This window comes from Schistocerca gregaria, chromosome 3 (assembly GCF_023897955.1).
Source record: "Schistocerca gregaria isolate iqSchGreg1 chromosome 3, iqSchGreg1.2, whole genome shotgun sequence".
Taxonomy (NCBI): Eukaryota; Metazoa; Arthropoda; class Insecta; order Orthoptera; family Acrididae; genus Schistocerca; species Schistocerca gregaria.
In genome coordinates this window covers 554,107,265-554,131,766 of record NC_064922.1, presented here as the reverse complement: position 1 = coordinate 554,131,766, position 24,502 = coordinate 554,107,265, and the positions used below count along the sequence as shown (strand labels likewise).

General features: G+C 43.9%; 2 protein-coding genes across 2 annotated transcripts in view; one reads left to right on the top strand and one right to left on the bottom strand.

The window, feature by feature from the left end:
* LOC126354146 (low-density lipoprotein receptor-related protein 4) overlaps window positions 1-19,697 on the bottom strand; it is a 765,275-nt gene extending 745,578 nt beyond the window's left edge. The window contains exon 1 of the mRNA XM_050003556.1: window positions 19,323-19,697. Coding sequence (XP_049859513.1) covers window positions 19,323-19,392 — 70 coding nt within the window. The 5' untranslated portion in view covers window positions 19,393-19,697. The remainder of the gene's footprint in view (window positions 1-19,322) is intronic.
* A 1,979-nt stretch (window positions 19,698-21,676) lies between these two features.
* LOC126354410 (nucleoporin Nup188) overlaps window positions 21,677-24,502 on the top strand; it is a 240,912-nt gene continuing 238,086 nt past the window's right edge. Inside the window, exon 1 of the mRNA XM_050004028.1 lies at window positions 21,677-22,063. The gene's annotated coding sequence lies outside the window, so the exon portion shown is untranslated. The remainder of the gene's footprint in view (window positions 22,064-24,502) is intronic.

Genomic DNA, 24,502 nt, shown 5'->3' with positions numbered 1-24,502 from the left:
TCATCTTCACATAAACGACGCTGCTAACGATCGATAAGTGTATGGTGATGAGTTCGTCACGGGGGATCTTCACGTCTTCGCGTAGGAAGCGTTCGACAGCCAGTGCTTTGGGTCGTGCGTATTCGAACTTAAGTGTGTTCTTCCTGTAAGAGTTGGCCATTAGAGATCGTTCGACTCAGAAGTAAACAAAGCACTCCACGCGCGCAGCGGCGTGGACGGCCGAGCGCGGTGCGCACTGCTGGCCTGCCGAACGCAGACTGACCAACTGAGCCACTCAAGCACGACTCGCGCCCCGTCCTCACAGCTTTACTTCTGGCAGTACCTCGTCTCCTACCTTCCAAACTTCACACAAGCTCTCCTGCGAAGGAGAAGTGTTGTTCAAGAGCCAATGGATGACGAGCGAGCAGAGATGCACAAATGGCAACCTGCTGATTTTTGTGAATTTGGCCTAGAGCGCGCGGTACACGTACACCAGATTTATGAACCTTCACCATTGCGTGCACAAATCGCACGATGATGGAATGACCAGAGTTCACCACATTTGCCAGTTCTCGAGTAAACTGAAGTGGAACAATGTGGATAAATGCGTTTAAATGATCTTCATCAGACCCCAAAGGTCTTCCTGAACGTGAAGAGTCGTTAGCGTCAGAACGATCTTCCTCAAAATGACAAAACTATTTTTTGGCTTGCTCTGTCCAGTAGAATTATCCCCATACACGGCGCAAATGTTTCTGGCTGCCTTCGCTGCTGTGATCCCTCTACTGAACTCAAACACAAGACACTGTCTGAAATGTTTCAATTTCTCCACTTGGCACTTCATTTTCCAGAGCCCTCAGCTCCACTCCCTATTTCCAATTGACAAAATGACAGTACATGAACTCAAACAGTAACAGTGAAATACAACTAAAAAATGATAATCGATAAATAAACCCAGAGCAGTCGGAATACCAACATGCAAGACAAAAACGCCACGAACTTATGCACCAACTTAATAATCAGTCGCTAGAATTCAGCCACCCATACTTTAACTTGAAAATGAAAGAGTAGGCTCCTTGTAAATCGTCACCTATTGTGGCTACATTTTCAAAATAAAGAATTTTATCACTGTACGTTGTTCCAGTTTATAATATTAACTAAACACATAAGGCACGACTATTTAAAAAAATGTAAAAACGAAAGAATTCAACAGAACAGGTTGATGCTTGTTTTGCGTTACTGTGGAAAGTACACTGACATTTAGAAATATCACTGATATCAGTGTTCTCTCTGTGCCTAGTATTTAGGAATTAGGGGTTAGCTGGTTGCCTGATTGCGCTAACGGACTAAACAATGATGGCGCCAGTTCCTCGGTCAAGGAATCGTTCATCCAAAAGTAGTGACATCCCCCAGGAATGTGCTCGGACGAGGAAAGTACGCAGGAGCGATAATAGTGGGTTGTGCGGAGTGGCCATGTTGTTTGAGGAGCCATGTCTCGGACTACGTTGCCCCTGCCGCTGGAGGTTCGAGTCCTACCTCCGGCATGGGTGTATGTGTTGTTCAGTTTAAGTAGTGTGTAAGTCGAGTGACCGATCACCTGAGCAGTTTGGTCCCTTAGGAACTCACACACATTTGAACATTTGATGTAAGTGAGGCAATGAAGGCAACACTGATACAAGAGCTGAAAAACTACACTCCTGGAAATTGAAATAAGAACACCGTGAATTCATTGTCCCAGGAAGGGGAAACTTTATTGACACATTCCTGGGGTCAGATACATCACATGATCACACTGACAGAACCACAGGCAAATAGACACAGGCAACAGAGCATGCACAATGTCGGCACTAGTACAGTGTATATCCACCTTTCGCAGCAATGCAGGCTGCTATTCTCCCATGGAGACGATCGTAGAGATGCTGGATGTAGTCCTGTGGAATGGCTTGCCATGCCATTCCCACCTGGCGCCTCAGTTGGACCAGCGTTCGTGCTGGACGTGCAGACCGCGTGAGACGACGCTTCATCCAGTCCCAAACATGCTCAATGGGGGACAGATCCGGAGATCTTGCTGGCCAGGGTAGTTGACTTACACCTTCTAGAGCACGTTGGGTGGCACGGGATACATCGGACGTGCATTGTCCTGTTGGAACAGCAAGTTCCCTTGCCGGTCTAGGAATGGTAGAACGATGGGTTCGATGACGGTTTGGATGTACCGTGCACTATTCAGAGTTCCCTCGACGATCACCAGAGGTGTACGGCCAGTGTAGGAGATCGAACCCCACACCATGATGCCGGGTGTTGGCCCTGTGTGCCTCGGTCGAATGCAGTCCTGACTGTGGCGCTCACCTGCACGGCGCCAAACACGCATACGATCATCATTGGCACCAAGGCAGAAGCGACTCTCATCGCTGAACACGACACGTCTCCATTCGTCCCTCCATTCACGCCTGTCGCGACACCACTGGAGGCGGGCTGCACGATGTTGGGGCGTGAGCGGAAGACGGCCTAACGGTGTGCGGGACCGTAGCCCAGCTTCATGGAGACGGTTGCGAATGGTCCTCGCCGATACCCCAGGAGCAACAGTGTCCCTAATTTGCTGGGAAGTGGCGGTGCGGTCCCCTACGGCACTGCGTAGGATCCTACGGTCTTGGCGTGCATCCGTGCGTCGCTGCGGTCCGGTCCCAGGTCGACGGGCACGTGCACCTTCCGCCGACCACTGGCGACAACATCGATGTACTGTGGAGACCTCACGCCCCACGTGTTGAGCAATTCGGCGGTACGTTCACCCGGCCTCCCGCATGCCCACTACACGCCCTCGCTCAAAGTCCGTCAACTGCACATACGGTTCACGTCCACGCTGTCGCGGCATGCTACCAGTTTCAAGACTGCGATGGAGCTCCGTATGCCACGGTAAACTGGCTGACACTGACGGCGGCGGTGCACAAATGCTGCGCAGCTAGCGCCATTCGACGGCCAACACCGCGGTTCCTGGTGTGTCCGCTGTGCCGTGCGTGTGATCATTGCTTGTACAGCCCTCTCGCAGTGTCCGGAGCAAGTATGGTGAGTCTGACACACCGGTGTCAATGTGTTCTTTTTTCCATTTCCAGGAGTGTATTTACGTAGAAATAGAAGTGTATGGATTAAGTTAACGCAAACTAGTTTTCCCCCAAGGCTCAGGCTAGGCGAGAGAAACACTACCTGCGTCCGACCCCTGCCAACCCCTTAAAGGGCGAAGGCAGCTATAGATAAAGGATGCCTTGTAGTCGAGAGATCCAGAAAATTAAAAGGGATAAGACTAAAAATGTAATAGACACCAGTTGGACCAACAATAATAAAACAATATGAAATAAATAGGAGGGACGTTCAATAAGTAATGAAACATACTTTTTTTTCTGAAAGCAGATTGTTTATTCAGAATTTCAGTGTTCAGGATTCCAATATTCTTGATTCCAATATATTTTTCAACGTAATCTCCGTTCAATGCGATGGTCTTACGCCACCTTACTAGAAGAGCCTGTATGTCCATATGGCACTACTTTACAGGTCTATGTTGGAACCAATGTCTTGCTACTTCAATAACCTCACCATCACCCATGTACTCCTTCACTGGGCCAAACAGGTGGAAGTCGGGAGGTGCGAGAGAGATGAGGTGCGCAGACTAGTGTGAGCCCTTGCGTTGTCATGGAGAAGAAGAGGTTCGTTTGCATTTTTGTGGCGACGAACATGCTGAAGTATCTTCTTCAGTTTCATGAGGGTAGCATAATATACTTCAGCGTTGATTACTGCACCACGATGGAGGACATCAAACTCAATAACCCCTTCAGAGTCCCAGAAGACCGTCGTTGTCATATTACCAACTGAGGGTGCGGGTTTAAACATTTTCTTCGGAGAGGAGGTATGTGGCGTCACTTCATGGATTGCCGTTTTGTTTCCGGTTCAGTGTGATGAACCCCTGTTTCATAGCCTCTGACGACGTTCGATAAAAAATTGTCACAGTCAGCCTCGTACTGTGCAAGCAGTTCCGTTCAGATGGTCCTTCATTGCTCTTCATGGTCTTCAGTTAGGCGGCACACACCTTTGAGTTCTTCAACTGTTAGACGAGTGTGTCAGTCCTACCAACAAAGATGTCCAGTTGAGCAGCGGTGTGTTTGATTGTGATCCGTCGATCACTTCGAAGGAGAATGTCCGCCGTTCCAACATTGCAGGACTCACAGCTGTCTATGGTCAGCCGGCACATGGGAGATTGGGCCGGTTTGCATGACTTCGTTGTTATGATGATAGACGTCTCGCCGACGATTCACTGTGATTCGGTTCACCGCCAGGTCCGTAGACATTCTGCAACCGCCTATGAATATCTGCGATGCTCTCGTTTTCCGCCAAAGGAATTCAATGACAGCTCTCTGTTTGGAACACACCTCTGTTATGGACACTATTTTAAAGGCTACATATAGTGCTGCCACCAACCGGAACTTATTGAAACCAAAGGGGCTGCAGCGGGGAATACTCCACGATGTCTCACAACAAATTTCGCGTTTTTCAGCCGAAATAGGCCAGTATAAAACGTATTGCATTACTTATTGAACGCCTCTCGTAATTAAGGCTGCAAAGGAGTGTCCCCGACGCTCTGCATGCGAAAGGCAGACCCTCCCACAGCCCCATCTGACACGTCCTAGGCCAAGTGTTAAAGAGGATAACACCTCTTAAAACGGGAAACAGGAGGCAGCAAAAAGCCGTCCTCCTCCTCCGTGAATTCCGCCGTCTCTACCGTGCCTTCCTCCACATGTGTGACCCGGACACACTACGACGGCACCGGTAACTCCAGCGACACATCCGAAACTTGCTCGCGGCCAAGAAACGCCTGGACTGGCGACAGACATGCATCCGTTTAAATGCTACCCTGCCTATAAACTCGTCCAAGTTCTGGTCAGCCTTCCGCCGCCTTACCGGATCTAACCCCCCCCCCCACTATCCTCTTCTTCATGATAATCAACCCTTCCCTGACAACCTTAGTACGGCCTCCTACCTCTCAGATGTCTTTACCATCCCCGATGATCCCCAGTTCGATTACGCCCTCTTCCTGGATGTCCGTGATCGAACTGGCACCTCTGTCCCTCCCCTCGCACCTGGTTCCCAGTACTTGGACAACATTGCACACACCGAACTCAATGCCCCTATCACTACACGGGATCTCATCGCTACACTCCGCACGAAACGCAACACCACTCCTGGTCACAATCGTGTCACCTATCGCCACCTTCGTGAAGCTCCTGCCTCTTTCCTTTCCACCCTGGCCAGGCTCTATACTGTAGTCCCGTCCACCGGCTACTACCCTGACCTGTGGAAAACCTCCCGTATCCTGATGTTCCTTAAAGCCGGTAAACCGCCGTTCGCCGTCTCCTCCTACCATCCTATCAGCCTTATCTCGGTCTTCAGCAAGGTCCTGGAATCCATCCTAACCCGACACATCCACCAGAATCTCCGCCAGCACCGACTTCTTCCCGTTACCCAGTGTGGCTTTCGGCCGTTCTTCTCTTCCGATGACCTTCTCCTTCACCTCACTCATCTCCTCTCCGAACAGCTTAATTCCTGTCGCTCTGTTATCTTCATCTCTCTTGACCTTGAACGAGCCTATGACCGCGTGTGGCATTCCGGCCTCCTCTTCAAACTTCAAATCTTCGCCCTTCCTATTAACTACGTCCGTCTGATCGGCTCCTTTCTTTCCCAATGTCCTTCCTACGTCACCATCCATAACACGGATTCCTACACCTTTTTCCCCTCCGCCCATGTGCCCCAAGGTTTCGTCCTCTCCCCTCTTCTGTACCTTTTGTATACGGCGGATATGCCGCCGCCTTCAACCCCCATCCACCATCTCCAGTACGCCGATGACATCGCCTTCTTTGCCCTTGCCCTCACCCTGCAGCGCTCCCAACACCTTCTCCATCTTGACCGGTTCACAACTTGGTGCAACCAGTGCTTGCTTAAGGTCAATCCTTCCAAAACTCAGGTGATCATTGTAGGCAAAACCACCCCTTCCTTCCGCCTCCTCGATTTCTACATCACCATCTATGGCCATTCTATCGCCCTCACCCCCACCGTTAAGTACCTTGGCGTCACCCTCGACCGTCGCCTCTCCTGGACCCCCCACCTCCAGACAATCCAAGTCAACGCACGCTCCCGCCTCCGTCTCCTCAAGCTCCTTTCTGGCCGTACGTGGGGTCTGGACCCCTCCACCATCCTCCATACCTATAAGTCCCTCATTTGCCCTATCCTTTGCTATGCCCATCCTGCCTGGATCTCTGCTCCTCCTACCTTTTACAAATCCCTTCAGATCCTAGAACGCCAGTCACTTCGCCTCGCTTACCGCATCCGTCTCCCCTCCCCCAAGCGGATCCTGTACGACCTTATTCCATTCCCCCACCTCCTCCTTTGCCTCGAACGGATAGCGATCCTCTACACCTCCTGTAAACTCGATCCTCCTCACCTGCTGGTCTCTTCCATCCTCTCCCGCCCCTGTCTGCTGACGCGCCTGTATTTCCACGTCCCACCTGTTCTCCATCTCTCCACTCTCCATACCCTCTCCCAAGGTGGCTTCCGCCAGCTCCCCCCCCCCCCCCTGACGACGCCCTCCTCCCCTCCACCTACCCCTCCTACCAACTTTGATCCTGCCTCCCTCTTCCTGTGTTTGTTCCTATGGGCACCCTCTCTCCCTTATCTCCCTCTTCCCTCCCTCCTCCCTTCTCCCTACTCCACCCCGAGCTTCCCCTACCCCCATACCTCCATTCCTCCTACCATCTCCTCTGCCGTTGGTATCTTTTCTCTCCCCTGTCCCTCCCCCAACCCATTCTTACCCTTTTGGCAGATCCCCGGACTCGCACACGTTATGTGGACATTCGCAAGCTGGACATCACCGCCATCAGTTTCTAGCGTGTGTGCCATCGTGTTTCTGTTTACTGTTCATTGCCGTCACGCTCGTCCGTTCACCTATGCCGTCGAAGTCGTCAGTGTTTGTGCGCCGTGCCGACAGCTTTTTAGTGTGTCTTTCGTCGAGTGTGAACGGCTTCGTGTTATTTGTTTTCTGTGTCTACTGCTTTTTGCCCGCCACTTTGTACAATATCTTATATGTCTTCTTTGTATCTTCATTTGTCCAACTTGTGGCTGAAGAGCAGCGTAAGATGCTGCTGCTGCCTTATGTAAAGGTGTTCAAATAACTATAAAGGGAAAAAAAGCAGCAGAAAATGATGTGAAGCTCCTACAAGCAATTAAAATAGAGGAAAGGAGGGATGGAAGAGGCAGCAGCAAAAGGAGGCAGGATCGAGGGTCCCCCTAACCCAGCGTAGGCTGGGAGATGTTCCTATCCCCTCCCCCTCCCCCCTCCCCCCCCCCCCCCCCCGCCGGAGGTAATTTAAAACATTATATCTGAGAATAAAAACCACTGTCATCGAGAAATGGAGAACCAGTTCAACTTTCTGTAGTTCGTCTGCCAAAACGGAAGGCAAAGAATTCGAATGACCATGCTTAACATCGTGAGCCAGAAGCAGGGAAAACTGTCAGTAAGGTTTTACAACCACACTGCGGGGGGTGGGTAGTAGTTGGGGCCGGTACGTTAGATAAAATGAAACTATGGATCATGACCACTGTGTAGGAGGCACAGTGGTGGATTCTCTCTGGGAAGAACAGGAGGAGTGCCGTTCAGCAGTATCTCCTTGATCGGTACTGAGTTTATTAGAGTGTGCAATAGGCCACCAATGCTGTTCCACCTCTGAGCGAGGAATGGCCTTAGCTTCACCCGCAAATCTACTATTGGTTTCGTCAAAGCGAATAGGTGGCGAGCAACCACTTCTCTACCCGAACAGTCGGTCAGCTCATCCCCTTGAGTACCCTCATGACTTGGGACCCAGAGAAAAGCAACCGAGCAGACATTTAAGTCCAGAGAGAAAGTATCACAGGATAACAGGGTAACACCTGTCAGTGGCCTGGAAACGGCTCATTGAGCCTCCTTATATTAAAACAGGTCAAGGACGGGCCATTTAATAAAATGGAGGGCGTTGCTAATGGCCATCAGCTCCGCCATAGATACACTATATGTTCCCCCAAGAAATGGTATTTCTGAATGGGGAGAGATGTAAAAGCATAACTTGTCATATCCACGGTTTTAGAACCATCCGTTTAAAAGACGCTAGCAGCGCTCAGTACTCCTGAAGAACTGAAAGGAACAGACGCTGAAAGGCCATGGGGACGACAGAGACTTTAGGTACTTGAAATAGATGGTTCGTAATTCGTGGTCTGGTAGCAAGCAAGGAGGGTTCGAGAAAACATGAGGAGTATTTTCTAACAAGGACAGCAGAAATCGTAGAAGGCTATGAGGAATATACCAGCTGGTAATCTCACATGAGGGTGGGTGGGTGTCAGAGGGTCAACGTCCCTCATGTGCAAAAAGAATAGGATAAGTTGGGTGACAAGGAAATCATGGAATGACAATTACATAAATGAGCAACAGTTGGTACCATCAGAACTGAACAGGGAAGATCCCTACTTCGGTAAAGAGACTGTCAACAGAACTAGTCAGAAGGCATCATTGCTCCATAAAGATCCATACAGATGGACTGCGTCTAACAGTTTAAAAGCCAAAGTAGCCACCAAACGAGAAAGCTGGCAATCGATGTCCAAGTGAGACTGGAGTGGAGCCAAGTAGATAAGCAGGAGAGCAGCACGATCCGCACTCTAAGAGGTGTGGGCAAGGAAATAGAAAGCGTTAAACTTTCACATGTAAATAATCTTTAGTTGTCGAATATGGAATTACCTTGTCAGCTTTTTGTCAAAGAGGAGTCCCAAAAATTGGTACTGTGCTGAGGGGAGTCCCAAATATTGGAACTGTGGAACAACTTTCAAGTGCTGGGTCAAAATTGAAAATGCATAATCTGCAATTTTGTCTTTGAGAATTTAAAACCATGGGGAAAGGTCGAAGAAGAGGCCCACCGGATGATACCCTGGAGCTGGCGTACAACTGAGGCTGCAGATTGGAAGCTGTATCAAATAAGAAGTGGTCAACATACGTCAAGGGGGTGACGAGTGGCTCACAAGCCCGTCGATGGTGATGAGAAAGAATGTGACACTCAGAATCGAGTTTTGCAGAGCGCCATTCTCTTGAATCCTTGGACAATTAAGTGAAGCATCAGTTCAAACCCAGAACAACAAGTGGTGATTAGAAAGAGCCGGTCGGATTGATGTTTCTAACCTAGCCACATGGTCACATGTAGATCGTTCCTCTGAAAAGCCACAGTTATTGGGGGGAAAAAAAAGACCCTAAGATTCGAGAACCCAGCATTATCGGCGGGCCATCTTACTTACAAGCAATTTGCAGAGCACATTGGTGATGCTAATCAGGTGGTAACTGTCGGTGGATTTTGGAATTTTGTCTGGATTAAAGGTTGGAACAATGAGCCTATCTCACCATTGCGGTAGGAAGACATCTTTGGACCAGTGTTGAATACCTTAAGAAGATTGATCCATCGAGTAAGATTCAGATATTATGTCATTTAACTGTGAATGGAATCAGGACCTAAGGGGCCATCTCACACGATGAATCAAACCCTGAAATAATTCCAAGTCAGTGAAAGGATCATTATATAATTCGATATGCCCAGTGGTGGAGGATAGGAGAATGTCTTCATTTTGTCACTCACACATCCTGAAGACAGCTGTGCAAGAGAACGTCACCAACACGGTCACAAAGTGGGTCACAAAGTATCCAGCAAGAGCCATTTCATCAACATTGAGGTCATTCTCAAGAAAGAGACCTGGTACAGTCATTAATCTTTGGTGGTTCAGAACTCTACAAAGCTGGACCCACACCTGGGACAAAGAGGCGTACTTTCACAAGCAGGAGACTAGCGCTCCCAACATTCCTTCTTAATGTGTTTAATCAGAGTACAAGCCTTAGCATGAAGTCGCTTAAAAGTGGCAAGGGTAGCCTGCGAAGGATGTCGTTTGTAACTTTGCAAGGCTTTTTGGCGATCCTGAACACTTATTTCTGTCTCTTTGATCCACCATGGCTCCGTTGGGCTATGCAGAAGAGATGCAGAAGGGGGGGGAATAGCAGTTCCACTGGCGTGGATGATAGCGTCAAAGACGTCTTGTATAGCTTCATGAATGCAATTTGACATAGAGGGGGCGAAGGTAACAGCAGAGACACCCGAGTGCTAATTGGCTCTTCGAAGAACCCAGTGTGATAGTCTATCCATCTGGCGGTGGCAAGGAAACGACAGGACTACTGGGAAGTAGTCACTGTCAGAAAGAGTGTCAATTAGTGACCAATATAAAACAGTCATGGGATTGGGGGAAGAGATCGTTAGATCGAGAGTTGAAACGTTGCTATCAGTGTTACTGAAGTGGGCAGGAGTACCACCATTGAGGAGACACAGATCATGGTCAGTTAGAAACTGGTGAAGCAGAAGGCCCCTACTAGACAGAGTGGTACTCCCCGACAGGCGGTGGCGTGCACTGAAGTTCCCATGCAGGAGAAAAAGGAGCAGAGAATTGTTAGATCAATGTGGTCAATTCAATGTAAGTAAGTAGCCTGCCTCGAGGAAAGTAAAAGTTGCAAATTGTGATCGCTGAGGTCGTGTGAACTGCACTAATGTGTTATGAAAGGGAATTCACTCACTGGCAAACCAATGAACAGGCCCATCCAGATGCCCTCTCTGAGCCAGCACAGTTCCGCCAGAATGCTCAGTAGCCATGGAGCATTGGGGAATGATCATCAGGGAAGCCAATTTTTTTATAGAACAACGTAAATTGCAGAAGGGGAAGAAATAAGGCGTTACATTTCGGCAGGCGACAGTAATATTCAATACAGTTTTACTAATGATTAGATTATGTATGAAGAAACCTGTCACATCCAGGATCACTGCCTGTCACCGACAAGGATGGAACCACATTAAGAAGCACTGGTTCTAAATAAGAAGGCGTGGGGTGATTTAGGACCTCCGGGGTTACAGGAGTAGCCTCCTCCCGATTCTTCTTCTTCTTTTTCTTCTTCTCCTTCGCAGATTTTGGTGGCTGGGATTCTTGCAAGAACCTATCCACTATGAGTGTGGGGGTTGAAGAACCGACACCGCTGGAACCCACAGGCCGCGGTTTCTTCAGGCATTGGCTGGCGTTGGGCTTCTATTTTGAGGGTTTCTGGGAATAGGGGTCCTGAGAGGGAACCCTGTCACCAGCAACCGCCAAAGGAGGAAGCTGCCCCTTCAGATGGGTACGGGAAGCGGTTCTCGAAGATGGTGTCATGGGATCCACAAGAGAGTGATGGGAAGACCAGTTTAGAAAAAAAAAGTGACGGGGTTTAGTTAGGCTAGTAGGAGTGATGGCTGTAACTTTCGGATAATTCGTCGTCATATTAACAGGATATAGACAGTCACTGTGACTTTCGTTTGATTGGTCATCATATCAGTACGATGTAGACGTCCATATTTTTTGGTCCTCGCTAAATAATAGGCACTCATTAGATTTGCATTCCTGTATTTTCTTTTCTTTCTTGAAGAATGGGCAATTGCACCAACTGACACACAAAGGTGATTGCTCACAAGGACTATCTTGGTATAGGGATCGTCCATAGTTTTCGAATCCTGGGTCCACCGTGGAGCGGGACGACATACGACCAAAGTGTAAGCAGCAGAAGTACCTCATGGGTGGTGGAACGTTAGGTTTCATGCAACACTGAACACCTTGACTTAAACTTTTCCCAGGGCGACATTCCCTTCAAAGGCTAAAATACAGGCGCCTGTATCTGTTCAGTTATCCAAGGGACCTTCCTGGATGCGTCAGACAAACTGTATGCCTTGATACTCAAGATTTGCCCATAGTTCCTCGTCTATTTGAAGCGAAAGTTCTCTCTGGAAGATGATTCACTGGAACATATTTAAAATTTTGTGTGGGCCATTGTCACTGGATGTCACCCACATGATCATATTCCTAAAGAGATGTAGATTGTGCAGCAGAGGAGGCTTCAACCAATAGCGATCCATTGCGCATTTTCCCAAAGACTCAACTCTCAAAATTTATCTTCAATATATTCCACAAAATTAATGGCTCTGTTGCAGTAAAGTAAAAGTACCCTATCAGTTCGAGCACATATTAAGTATTAGACAATTTTTTCGCTCGAATATGTCTGGTTTGTCCCTCTTCCCAGTGGCTAAGCAAGTAGGGAAAGCAGTAGGGTTATACAGTGTCCAGTCACATTTATGTGACCACCTGTCAAAAACCTGAATAACTACGTTTTGCAGCATGAACTGCTGCGGGACGTGCAAGAAGGGAGTCAGTGGGGTTCTGGAAGATACCGACAGGGATGTGGAGCCACACCGACTCCAATGACATGGCCAGCTGTCTCAGGTTTCTCTGTTGACATCCTTGGAATGAACAGCCCGATCGAGATTATCTCACAGATTTTCAACTGGGTTTAAATCCGGGGAGTTTGATGACCAGGGCAGTACGGTAAACTCATCGTGATGCTCTATGAACCACGCCTGTACACTGCACGCTGTATGACACGTTGCATTGTCCTACTAGCAGATGCCAACAGGCTGAAGAAAAACAAACTGCTTGTAAGGGTGGACATGGTCCCCAAGGATAGATGCATACTTGTGTTGATCGAGTGTTCTTTCCAGAATGGCAAGAGTAGCCATGGAATGTCATAAAAACATTGGCCAGTCCAGAACGCTCCCTCCTCTACCTTCCATCCTTCTAATGATTGTTGCAAGGTGTTTACTTTTAGATGGCCATATGTCCGGTGCAGCATAGAACGTGGTTCATCTGAAAATCACACCTGTCGTCACTCAGTGGACGTCCAGTTGCGGTATTGGCGTGCAAATTCCAACCTTCATCACCAAAGAGCAGCTGTCAGCATGGGTGCATGAACCAGGTATCCTCTGTGAAGGCCCAAGCTCAGCAATGTTCACTCAACGGTCAGTGAAAAGACAGTTTTGGTAGCCGCTTGGTTCATTTGTTCATCCGGGTGATCGCTCTGATCAGTTGCTCAACAGTTGCACGTCTGTTCCCGGACACATCTGCGCAGCTGTCGTTCAGCCCTGTCGTCTATGGCCAGTGGTGCACCACAGATGCCTCGGTGCCACTTTTGGATAGCGCCGTTTTGCCAGGCACGGTATACTTTAACCATAGCGACATATGAACAGTTTACAGACTTAGCCGTTTCAGAAATGCTTCCAACCTTGGCGTGAAAGCCAATGATCCTACCCTTTTGGGCGTCAGGTATATCGTTCCGCCTCCGAATTACGACGTACTTTATATATCCTCTACTGCTAGTGCTGCCATCAGCCGCCTGTGAGTGGTTATTATTTATTGACTTCGAACATTTGCGGTGGTCACATTAATGTGACTGAACACTGTAACCATCCACAACAAAATCTCTAGACCAGTCTCATGAGACGGTTGGATCTGAACTACCACTGTTTTGTTGTAATTTGAAACGTTTCATATGTGGAACGTGCTTCTTGATGCCACCTACTCCGATCAAGGCCTTTGCCCAAGGGCGCCATGCAGTTGTACCGAAGGCCATTGGCACGACGGTCATTACCGGAGTCTTGTGCCCCGGGAAAATGGGCATCTGCACTTTGGGATGAGTGGGGTGCTAGTAGTTCAGGCATCGGAAGAGTGATCCCTGCATTGTCAGGGGGCTCAACCGAAAGGGTACATAACGACCCCATCACGTCGGAGTGGCTGACACACTTGTTTTGAAGTGCATGTAAGAGGTTATGCAGGTGTTGAGCGTAGGTGGTCTTTATCGCTGCTTATAGTAGGAGCTAGTTAAGGTGTTCTTCCGCACTACAGAAAAAAATTTGGAAACTAACGGTCAAACCCATAAAGGGATCAAAAATTACTTCAACTAGATGAAAGGATGAATATTTCGAGAAAGGAAAGGGGATAGCCAGGGTGGCATTTAAGTCTGCCACAATGAGAAAGAGAGTATAAGAAGGAAGGATAGTCAGAGATGAGAGATTGCAGCACAGGGAAGGCAGTAGGTGCTGCAGTAGCTTGGTGCCCATGCTCGCCACGCAAGTCCTCGCGAAAGATTGGCGAGCCCCCTGAGGGAGATGAGTTCCTGTTCTTATTTCCAAAGGCTTTATAGTTGGGCACAAGTGCTTTCTGGATGAAATTAATTGGTAATATCTTTTCAAAATGCCAGTCAAGTGGCAGCGTCACCTTGAAGCAACATTTCAGTGAGTTTCCTACCCATCATTTTCGTATGAAGATGAACTCCAAATGTTTCTTCAGGACGACGTTACTATTCAGCTAATAAGACGAAAAAATTTCACTAGCACCCTAAATGTCTTAAAATTACACTATACATTGCTAACTTTTTAGGTTTAGAGTTGGTCATTGGTTCATTAATGTGTGTTATAGGTTTCATTAGTATAAAATTTTCGGTCTGTAATTACTCCAAAATCGTTGTAGTAGCACTTGCTGATGGTACTGTTATGTTCTGGTTACCTTCTATCTGTTTCTTTTATTTTGATTCTGAAGATTGCTGCTAGCCGAAACGCGTAAACAGTTGAAGAGCTTTTAACAAATTACGATCAATCGTAGACCTCATAACAAATGTTATCTTTTTAGTTGAGAAACTCATATACCAAACGAAGCTTAACAAGGAAGCTCAACCATAGGGCGCCTTCATACTTTTGTCGCTTGTAGAATTTAGATTTAGTTCAAAGTCATTCTGAGAATTAGAAAAAAAACTTAAGGCATCCTTCGATAGTTATACAGAAAAGGTAGTCGCCACATTACATCATCAGTTGAACAAAACAGTTAAAATTTTGATTCTTTCCTCTCCCTCCCTCTTGCTTCTTTGTTTGGTTATTCCCTCTCAGCCGTTAACCTGGCTTTAGTGTGTGTTCCTATATAATAACTCTGTGTGCTCATGAGCATGCGTGTAATGAGAAAAGAAGAAAAGTACACTTTGTTTGTGTGGTACTAACATTCTGAAAAATCAGTCTCTTTGAATATGTAATTATACTTTGACTAAAATGTGGCACCTATTCTGATGTTTCCATCTGCTTTATTTCGGAGGTGAAACAAAAGTACTGTTCTGGTCAAAGATTTTTTCTGGGATCCGAAACAGGTATATTTCGAAGTCCCAGAGAAGAAATGTATTGCAGTGAATATATATCTTGGAAAATCATCGTCGTAAAAATATCAGAAAGGTAAGAATTCGTCACAATAAAAGGACCTTGTTAACATGAACATGGACAACGAAGAATACTCTCGTTAACTACAACGACCTGTGACATAACGCTATGCTCTCAAAACACGATAAAACTACGCCGATGAGAAGATGTAGTTTGGAAAGGTGTGCGTGATCATTTCTTTTTCGCTTTTGAAAACGAAAGAGCACTTGAAAGGTTTCTCATCAGATGATTAACTGAACTTTTGTAATAAAAAGTGTTCCAGCGTGATTTTTCTCTACCAAACTAGAGGACACAGCACAGAGATTACTGAAGTTAATACATGAAAAAGCATGTAGAGAAAACAAAAAATAAAGAGACATCGTTAACAACTTACAAAAACACGTGTATGTGTGCTCATATTTTAACTGCATTTACATTTTTCTGCCGTATATTTACCCTTGCCAAAAAGTCGTTGTACTCGACGTTTCTGTGGCACATGTGTTTAGTGTTCTTCAGACCACACTGACGATGAACGTTATGATGTGGACCATGTTATTTCAGCAATAGCTGTTATATTTGTATTTAAAAAAATTGTGTTTCTGGATACCTACTGGCCATTTGCAAGCATGTAATTGGTTACTAACTTCTATTTAAAAATTCATCTGTGGGACAAACGTATTTGTCATGGAGGAACAACTTTAATTTGCTCTGAAAAACACATTGGCTATATATCACACGTTTCATTCCCTTCGCAGAATATCAAACACTCTTACAATTGTGTAATTTTTTTTTTTTTTTTTACAAAAAACAGTTTCATCGGACGACAATGCAAATCAGTATTCATTCCAATATTGCACTTTTTCATTGTGACTCTTACTGTCAAACACTACACGATTATGGACAGCAAATTCCGTCGGTAAATTTATATACATTGAGGCTAAAGCTAATATGCACGACTGCTTGGATACAAGATGTATGTGTGTGAAAATTACACATAATTCCAATTACTTTTTTCCTATAATTAATACTTTTCGCCAGAGTGAGGAGATACGTTGAAATATTGTAAGACACGAATGAATGGAACTATGCAAAACGGGTTAACTTACTGACATCTAAGTACTGAAATATGGCAATTACTCATGTCGCTAAACAGCTGAACGTAAAAACTTTGTTCGGACTGCTATACGGTATTTCCAGTCTAGCTCCTTCATCAAGTATACTCAAAAATGTATAGCCTTCTACTTAATACATACCATGCGGGTCGTACGATGCATTAATCGAAGACATATTTTTGGCAGTAATTTCTTTTGTCAACGCGCTGAAGTTATTAATGAAGCCTGAAAGTTTCTTCCAATTCTAATGCAGCTCTTAATTCTCTCCTCTGCAAGATCGGTAAGTTACGCAGTGTTTCTTGTCCGATTAGGCCGTAAACAAATCCCGTTTCTTTTTACACCATTTCTCCAGAATGTATTGGCAGCTCCATGCAACATCAGTGAGTAATCGACTTCTTTTATTACATGGAATGGCTCATGAACTAATTTATTGACAGTAAATATTCGATGGTGATCTTAACAGCCTGTCGTTGTGTTTACTGTTAAAGACTTTGTATGATATATAGTAGTGAGATAAGAAACCTTTACAGACGTTACCGCTATGGTTTTTTCCTTTTACGGTGAAAGAAGTTCATCTTCACAGAATGCAGTTACAAATAAACTTCATTACTCGCGTTTCAAAACCGATGAAACACATGTCCCCGTTACAGTGCATCCATTGTGCGAAATGATGCTGAAACGGAAGTTTGGAGAGAGCAGGACGTAAACATTGCGCGCTCCAAGTAAAAATGAACGAGTTTTGTGCAATGTCAGAATTGATAAACTTATATAAAGACAAAAGTCCTCTTGAAAACGATCAATACGAGGTGTTTTGCAAGTGATCACCCATTGAAGAAAAGAAACATTGGTATAATACGTCATTGTCGAATCTAGAACTAACAACACATTCCCGACAGTGCGATGGGCAATCAAGTGCAGCGCAGTGGTTAACAATTACCTCGCGACAAAATACTTCTGTTTACGTCGTATCTACTGGTATCAGTGAATTTTCTTATCCTCTGAAGTTATCTGTTCGTTTACTCTTCATCGATCTGCGTCGCAAACCTGATGACACCATCGTCAGTGTCCTCCCGAGGCAGTGCTATTGTTAGGAGTGTCCCAAGGAAGTGTGATAGGACCACTATTGTTCTCTGTATAAATAAGCTATCTGAAAGTTTGCTAATGAGGCTGCACTGCACGGGAAAGTGACATCGTTGAGTGATTGTAGGAGGGCACAAGATGGCTCAGACAGAATTAACATTTAGTTTGATGGGTGGCAGTTTGCACTAAATGTAAAAAAAAAAAGCAATTTAATGCTTAAGAGTAGGAAAATCAATCCTTTAGTGTTCGAATACAGTATTAATAGTGTGCTGCTCGGCACAGTCAGACCGATTTAATACCTAAGCGTAGCGTTGCAAAGCGATGTGTAACAGGACGAGCACGTGAGGTCGGTAATATGGAAAGCGAATAGTCGGCTTCGGTTTATTGGGATAATTCTATGAAGGTGGAGCTGATATAAAAAGGAGACCGAGCATACAACACTAATAAGATACATTCTTGAATGTTTGGAATTCACACCAGGTCGGATTAAACAGACATCGAAGCAGTTCAGGGACGTGCTGCTAGATTTGTTACCGGAAGGTTCGTTCAGCACAAGGGTACCACAGACATGCTCAGAGAACTCAAATATGAATTCTTAAAGGAAAGACGGCGTTCTTTTCAGAAACACTACTGAGAAAATTGCGTGCACACAGTTGATTTTCACTCGCTCCGTTTGCGAGTGAAACAGAAAATGGAATGGCTAGTAGCGGTAAAAAGTATCCACCGCAGTGTACCATACGATGGACTGCGAATGTAGATTAATGTAGATGTAACTAGGCTCTATGAAAATGCTGGTTTCAAATAGGAAGATGTAGACAAGTACCCAATACTGTTCTCTGTTTCTCAGTACAGTACTCGTACGTTTTGATACATACGAATGGAGAGAAAATAGGATGTGACCTTGATGAATAAACGGTCCCTACTTTTACCATAAGTGAATTAGAAATATCGCAAAAAACCCAAACCAGATGACCCGACTGGAATGGAAACCTCAGTTCTCTCGACTATGACACTTTTATTCAGCACGTACTAAGCCAATGAAGGGTTCCACGCTTACGTCTGTCTGTCTCTTCTACAAAACAAGTATGATTGTGGAGGACGGAAAAGATAGTGACACCTCTGCCGCAAAACAATTGCTGAATAAAGATGTGAACGTAGAAATGTGGGCACGCAGTAGAGAAAGTAGTCTCGAAAAACAGAGTTGCACAAGGTAAAATGACGCTCTCTTAACTTTGAATCCAGACAACCTCTCAGTCACTATCTGAAATGTGATTTTCAAGGAAAAACAAGAACTGTCTATCGTTATTACACATTTTATCTCCATCACTTGCAAGTGACCTGTTGCTCTGGACAGCGTCATATTGATCCTTAATGTATCATAAATCAGTAGCGAAATGAAAATCCAATGTTTAAGATAGTTTGTAATATCAACAGTTAACAGCAATATGAAGAAAGTTCCGAAAAAGAAGGATGATAACTTACAACTATTTTTGATCTTATATGAATGATATTCTTGATCACCGAATTCATCAGACCGTTTTAACGACTGGTCTGCCGCTGTCATTGTTGCTCTCGGTGGACACCTTGATACGAGGCTAAAAAGTAATTTCAAGTTCGCATACTAAATGAAAATTTGGATGTGTACGAATGACAGTGAATATATTGTCAACTATGTTGCAAGAAACGACGAAAATGTATTTGTATTATCCAATATGCTAAGGTCGTGTGGCGCTGTATAGTAATATGGATTGCGGTAGCGTATACGATAACTATTACTTGTGACAACTAAGAGATGATTATGACAGCTGAAAATACTTGTTCTTATCACAATCCGCTTGGCGCAGTTAGTAGCAGTTTACTTCTAACTGCAAACTAAACATGCAAATTCTGATGGTTATGTTAGCATGTCAAAAAACAAGAAAGGATCATGCATTCATCTACAACTGCTAAACACACCAACAATCATTAGAAGATTTACCTGACATAACTGAAGCACAAACGATCAGCAGCATTAGAAGAAGTCGAAGATGCCACATTAAGAAACTCATTTTCGATAATTTTCCGTGTACTCGGCCGAATCACAACGAAAGAAAGACAGTTTTTGTCTCCATGTGTTTAGATGAAACTATACGTTTAAAACATTTTAATGTTTGATATATTGTTATTGTTTACGAATGACATTGCACCAATTTCACTGCGCAAGAAGATTCTGCAACAGCGATGAGGATCGCCGCACATTTGCTAAAGAAAACAGATTTGTCTCCTTCCAGATGACAGGAGTCGGTACTTCCGATGTATCCTCCGACAGATCGAACAGCGAACTAATGCAGGGAGCGGGTAAGCCGCCTACTGTGGCCCTGCCGCCCTCTCTTTTCAGCGCTCACCCTCTTCCCCCTCGACGCCCACGCACAGAACCATCCTTGGAGCTGCGAACAGTTCGTCGAACGGTCCATAGATGGCAGCTTACAATGTAAAGACTACGGGACTATAGCCAGCACCCGCACCTGACTGCGCATGCGCAAATCCTCGCGGTATCGTAGCACGCGCGTCTCGTTGTTTTTGGCGCACTGAAGATGCATCATAAAAACTTCACCATACGCAGGATTTCTTACAATTAAATGTGAGTTAATGACGCGTTGGCGGTAAAGGGCTTCAAGGAGATCCGAAAATATCTAATAACATTGTCCTACGTTACTGATGTTCAGCGTGGTCATGTGATTAGAAATGTTAAATTATGTGGTCGAAGAAAGTGCGTTCACTTTTTTCCTCATCTTCGCGTTTGCAACATACTCTGGACTAGCAACGGGATTTGCATTCTTACTTGTCAAAAATATTTGGTCGTTTTTTCCGAATATATAGGTAATTTCTGAGGGTGTGGTTAGGCAGGGACTTACGAGTACAGTTTAAGTTGCTGTAGGCGAACCGATCAGCAACGACATTTATAATTCCTTGTTTGTCACAAATATTTCCTGTTTGTTTCCAAATATATTACGATGTTCTGAGGTGTGGTTAAGACAAGACGTCCATAACTCCTCGCTTGTTACAAATATTTGACTGCTTATTTCCGAATATGTCGTTATATCCGAGGATGTGGTTAGGCGGGAATTAAGACGACAGCTTTTGCTGCGAGTAGTAATTTCTCTGCCTATATGATTGCGTTGAACATAGGTAACTGGAACAATATTGTTATTCGCAAGGTGAGGTGCGTGTGCTGGCTATAGAGTCTCATCTAAAGTCTGACATCCTCCACTTGCTAGGGCGTATGATATACACAACTACGTACATTTCCAACTTCTCACGGTGTAATGAATAATCCATTAAATTTCGGGCATGTAACCGAGCAAATAGTCCTTCAACTGTATAGTATTTGCGTGGCTGCATGCCCAAAAATTTCATGGATTGTACAACTATGGTTTGAGCAATGCATTTAATTCTACTCTGCAACTCGTCTACAATTCACTTAGATACTGCAAATAACTGATTACCTAATATTTAGATAAATGTAACTACATGTATAATTTCGCTTTCCCTATTGTTGGTGGAGATCGTAAATAATAGTCTCTCTCGCACTGTGGGCCTAATCACAACTTGTATCGGGTGAAAGAAAGAGAGAGAGAGATAGCTGAATATTTTTGTCTTAGGTGACCTGAAAGGGATAAAGTTATAAAAATAACACTTAACGGATGTGATGTATTTTAATGCATTGTATTCATTGTGTCAGTCTTTTGCAGTGTCCGTGATGTCAGTAGTAGTGTTGTCTGATTATCTCCATACCGAAGTTACACTGAGGCGAATAAATCCACAGATACAGTCCATGTTATAGAAAGGACGAATAATATCTACGATGTCCTTTTAAAAAAACGACTTGCGAATAAATCATGGATTGGCGAAAAGTATATCAATTTTTTTAAAAAAAATCGATTAAGTACTGTGTTTTGTTGCTCAGTTCACTAGTGTATTCCCCTAGTACCTTGATCAGTTCTGTGGTCAGATGTTCATATATTACTTATTACTTATGGGTTGTGGCGAGTGCTTTATAATATCTGGTGCATTGTTTTTAATCTGAAAGTTTGGGCAGAAGCTGACGTAGTTTCCATTTGGGACAAGAGAAAAAACGACTCAAGTAAACCGCTGCTAGCAGTAATAACATCGGTGGAGGACACACATGTTAGCCAACATCGATAAATAGAATGTTGAAGTTGATACTTGCTTGATGATACCATATTATACATTTTTCTTGGTTAGTATGTCTTAGCTTTTTCCTAAGAACAAAAAGAATTGTTGCCAAATATGTTAATAAATTGTTTCGAATGCCTCTCTACCTGCTTATTCATGTTCATAATGGGATCCCCTTGGCAAGATTGTGATCAGATTTTTCTGAGGGTAAATTACATAGAAGTTATCACGTTTATCCCACCTTTCTTTTAATTCAATATTTCTTCATATGTTTGAAGCTTTGTCTCTGCATCCAAAGATATTGACTATCAGAAATTTCAAAGTAGTGTGGCGCTATCGCGGGTGTAATGTATGTAGTACATCGTGAGTTTGTGTATGGAATTTTCATGTAACTGAAATCTTTAAATGAGTAACAAGTCTTTTTAACGCAATTGTATATTATTCATTCCCACTGTGGCGTGTGCAAAAACAGTAAACAGTCTGGGTGTTTACAATGAGATTGAGGTTATAACAAGTAAACATGGAATTGCCAGATGATACAGTGTAAGTATGCCGGAACATTTACTGGTGAACTTTCGACAATAGCATTAAAATATTGAAGGCCATTTTAAGAATTAGAGCCCAAGAAGCGAAAAGATAATAAATTTTTTCTGGAGGTCAGGGTTTGTTTGGTCAAGAAATTTCAAAAATATTTTGTCTGTCACCAAAGCCACAGACAACCATCAGAGACCAGTCATATATCTACTTGTTTCCATGTAGTAGTAATAGATGTAATGTCTATATCAGTGCTGGAAAATTTTTATGACTGTGACTGAGGAATTTTATAGTTAACTTCATTGTATTAATAGCATTCTGAAGACTTTTTAGTGTGACTTCGTAGAGAATAGGTATGATTCAAGGCTGAAAAACTGTGTATTGTACATCATTTTACTTGACATCTAAAGTAACAGAATAATTTTGAACAGTTCTGGTATTTTGGAGGTAGTAGTAATTTTGAAATACAGAAACATTTAGTGTGGAAAGAAAAAGAATACGGTTTGGAATTATTATGGAGACATAGAAGTCCATCAAAAGAGGGCAAGATTTTAAAATTATAAGTTTTATTTGTGTCACTGACTCTTCGATTTTGAAGACAAGTTATGCCCACAGAACAAACTTTTACAGGATATATACTAAACTCAGTATAATTGTAGATACATAAGTAATTACATAAAAGGTAAAGACAAATCATTAGTCGGCCTATATGTTGAGAGCATCATCTGACAATCATTTATGTGATGTGTATAACTGAATGATTTGAATTATATTCTCATGCTTATTATGAATGTTAGCCAGCCACACTGCTCTTTAAATGATTTTTATTTTTATAAATTATTCACGATGAGCCCATTTTGGCATATTGCTCTTACTTGTAACATCGTTGCTGCCATGTCCCGTCTTGTTTGGAATTATTAGTTTCTCTTCCGATGTACACTGGAGATGCATATCTGATTTTAGTTGGTTTTTATGTACTCTATTTTTCTTGGCTGCTTGGATGTCATCCAGTGTACATCTGAGGAGAAATTAATAATTCTACAAAAGACAGGACATGACAGCAACAATGTTACATACAAGAGCACCTGATGGTGGCAGTATATCGAAATGGGCTCGTTGTGAATAATTTATAAAATAAAATCCATTTAAAGATCAGTGTAGCTGGCTGATATTCGTAATAATCATGCCATTAAAAGACATAGTTTGCACTGCAGACCCCAAAGATCAGAAGTTATATTCTCATGTAATTAAGTCCAGCAACTAATTTAAAAAAAAAAAAAAAATCAAGAAATTGGGGAATTAAGAAATGAAATATTCACAGAACATTTTTATTCGTGGTCTAGTAATGGTAAGTTGTCACTGCAAATTAAAATTTTGAAATAGAAAAAAAGGTCACAGAATTGCAGTGATTCTGATGGACAGAAAGGTTTAGGTGTTCGTTTTTCCCGCTCGCTGTTCGGGAGTGGAATAGTAGAGAGATAGTATGATTGTGGTTCGATGAACCCTCTGCCAAGCACTTAAATGTGAATTGCAGAGTAGTCATGTAGATGTAGATGTAGACATCAGTTTTTGATATTATTGGTACAGGTGAATGTGCTGAATGTGCTGATACACTTCTTGTATCCCCGATAATGATATGTTGTTACATCTATACTGCATTGGAGTATGACACCTGAATTTAGATTAATTTATTTCGAATGTTTTATGTGTGTGATGGACATTGGTTACCTGGTAAACTAAGTATTCTGTTTAACTAAGGCAGATGGTTTGTGTTGTGAGCAGACAGGTGTAATTTTTGTATAAGACCACACAATTGATAATTAATGCAGAAGTATATTAAAATGCATTTTCTGGCTGAGACAGGCTCTACTGTTTGTCGTCACAGTGCTGAAACAGTATGTATAGTATTACAAATGTGGATCAGGATGAATCAAGATCAGCTCATATGCCAGTTCACAAAGAATACATGCTGTAGGCTTAGCAAGACCATCTGGGTATCAGTACAACAATATATGTAAACGGATAGATTGCTACTCAGTGCCATAAAAATGATATGTTGAGTTCCATACAAGCACAACAGAAAGTCTGTTACACTGTTTTGGCTAAAGATGTCTTCAGAAAATGAAACACACTCATATTCGTTCACAGAAGCAAACACACATCTCTGACAGCTCGGACAATCTGCAACTCTGTCATTTTTACTGTTGTTAGCAATCTATCCTTTTCCTTATGAGTTTCCATTGTTTGAGTGCCAGTACATACACACATCAAAAAACTTTTGCATCACCCAGTTCCCAGAACTCCTGAAGATAAGCATTGACTGTGGATATTGTGTCACAGACACAGACCCTTTGAGTGTGCAGAGGTGTCACTAAACCCACCCAAAGTTGTAAACAACCATGCATGAGCAACACCTATGAGATGGAGGGGGTCCAATAGCTGATCTGT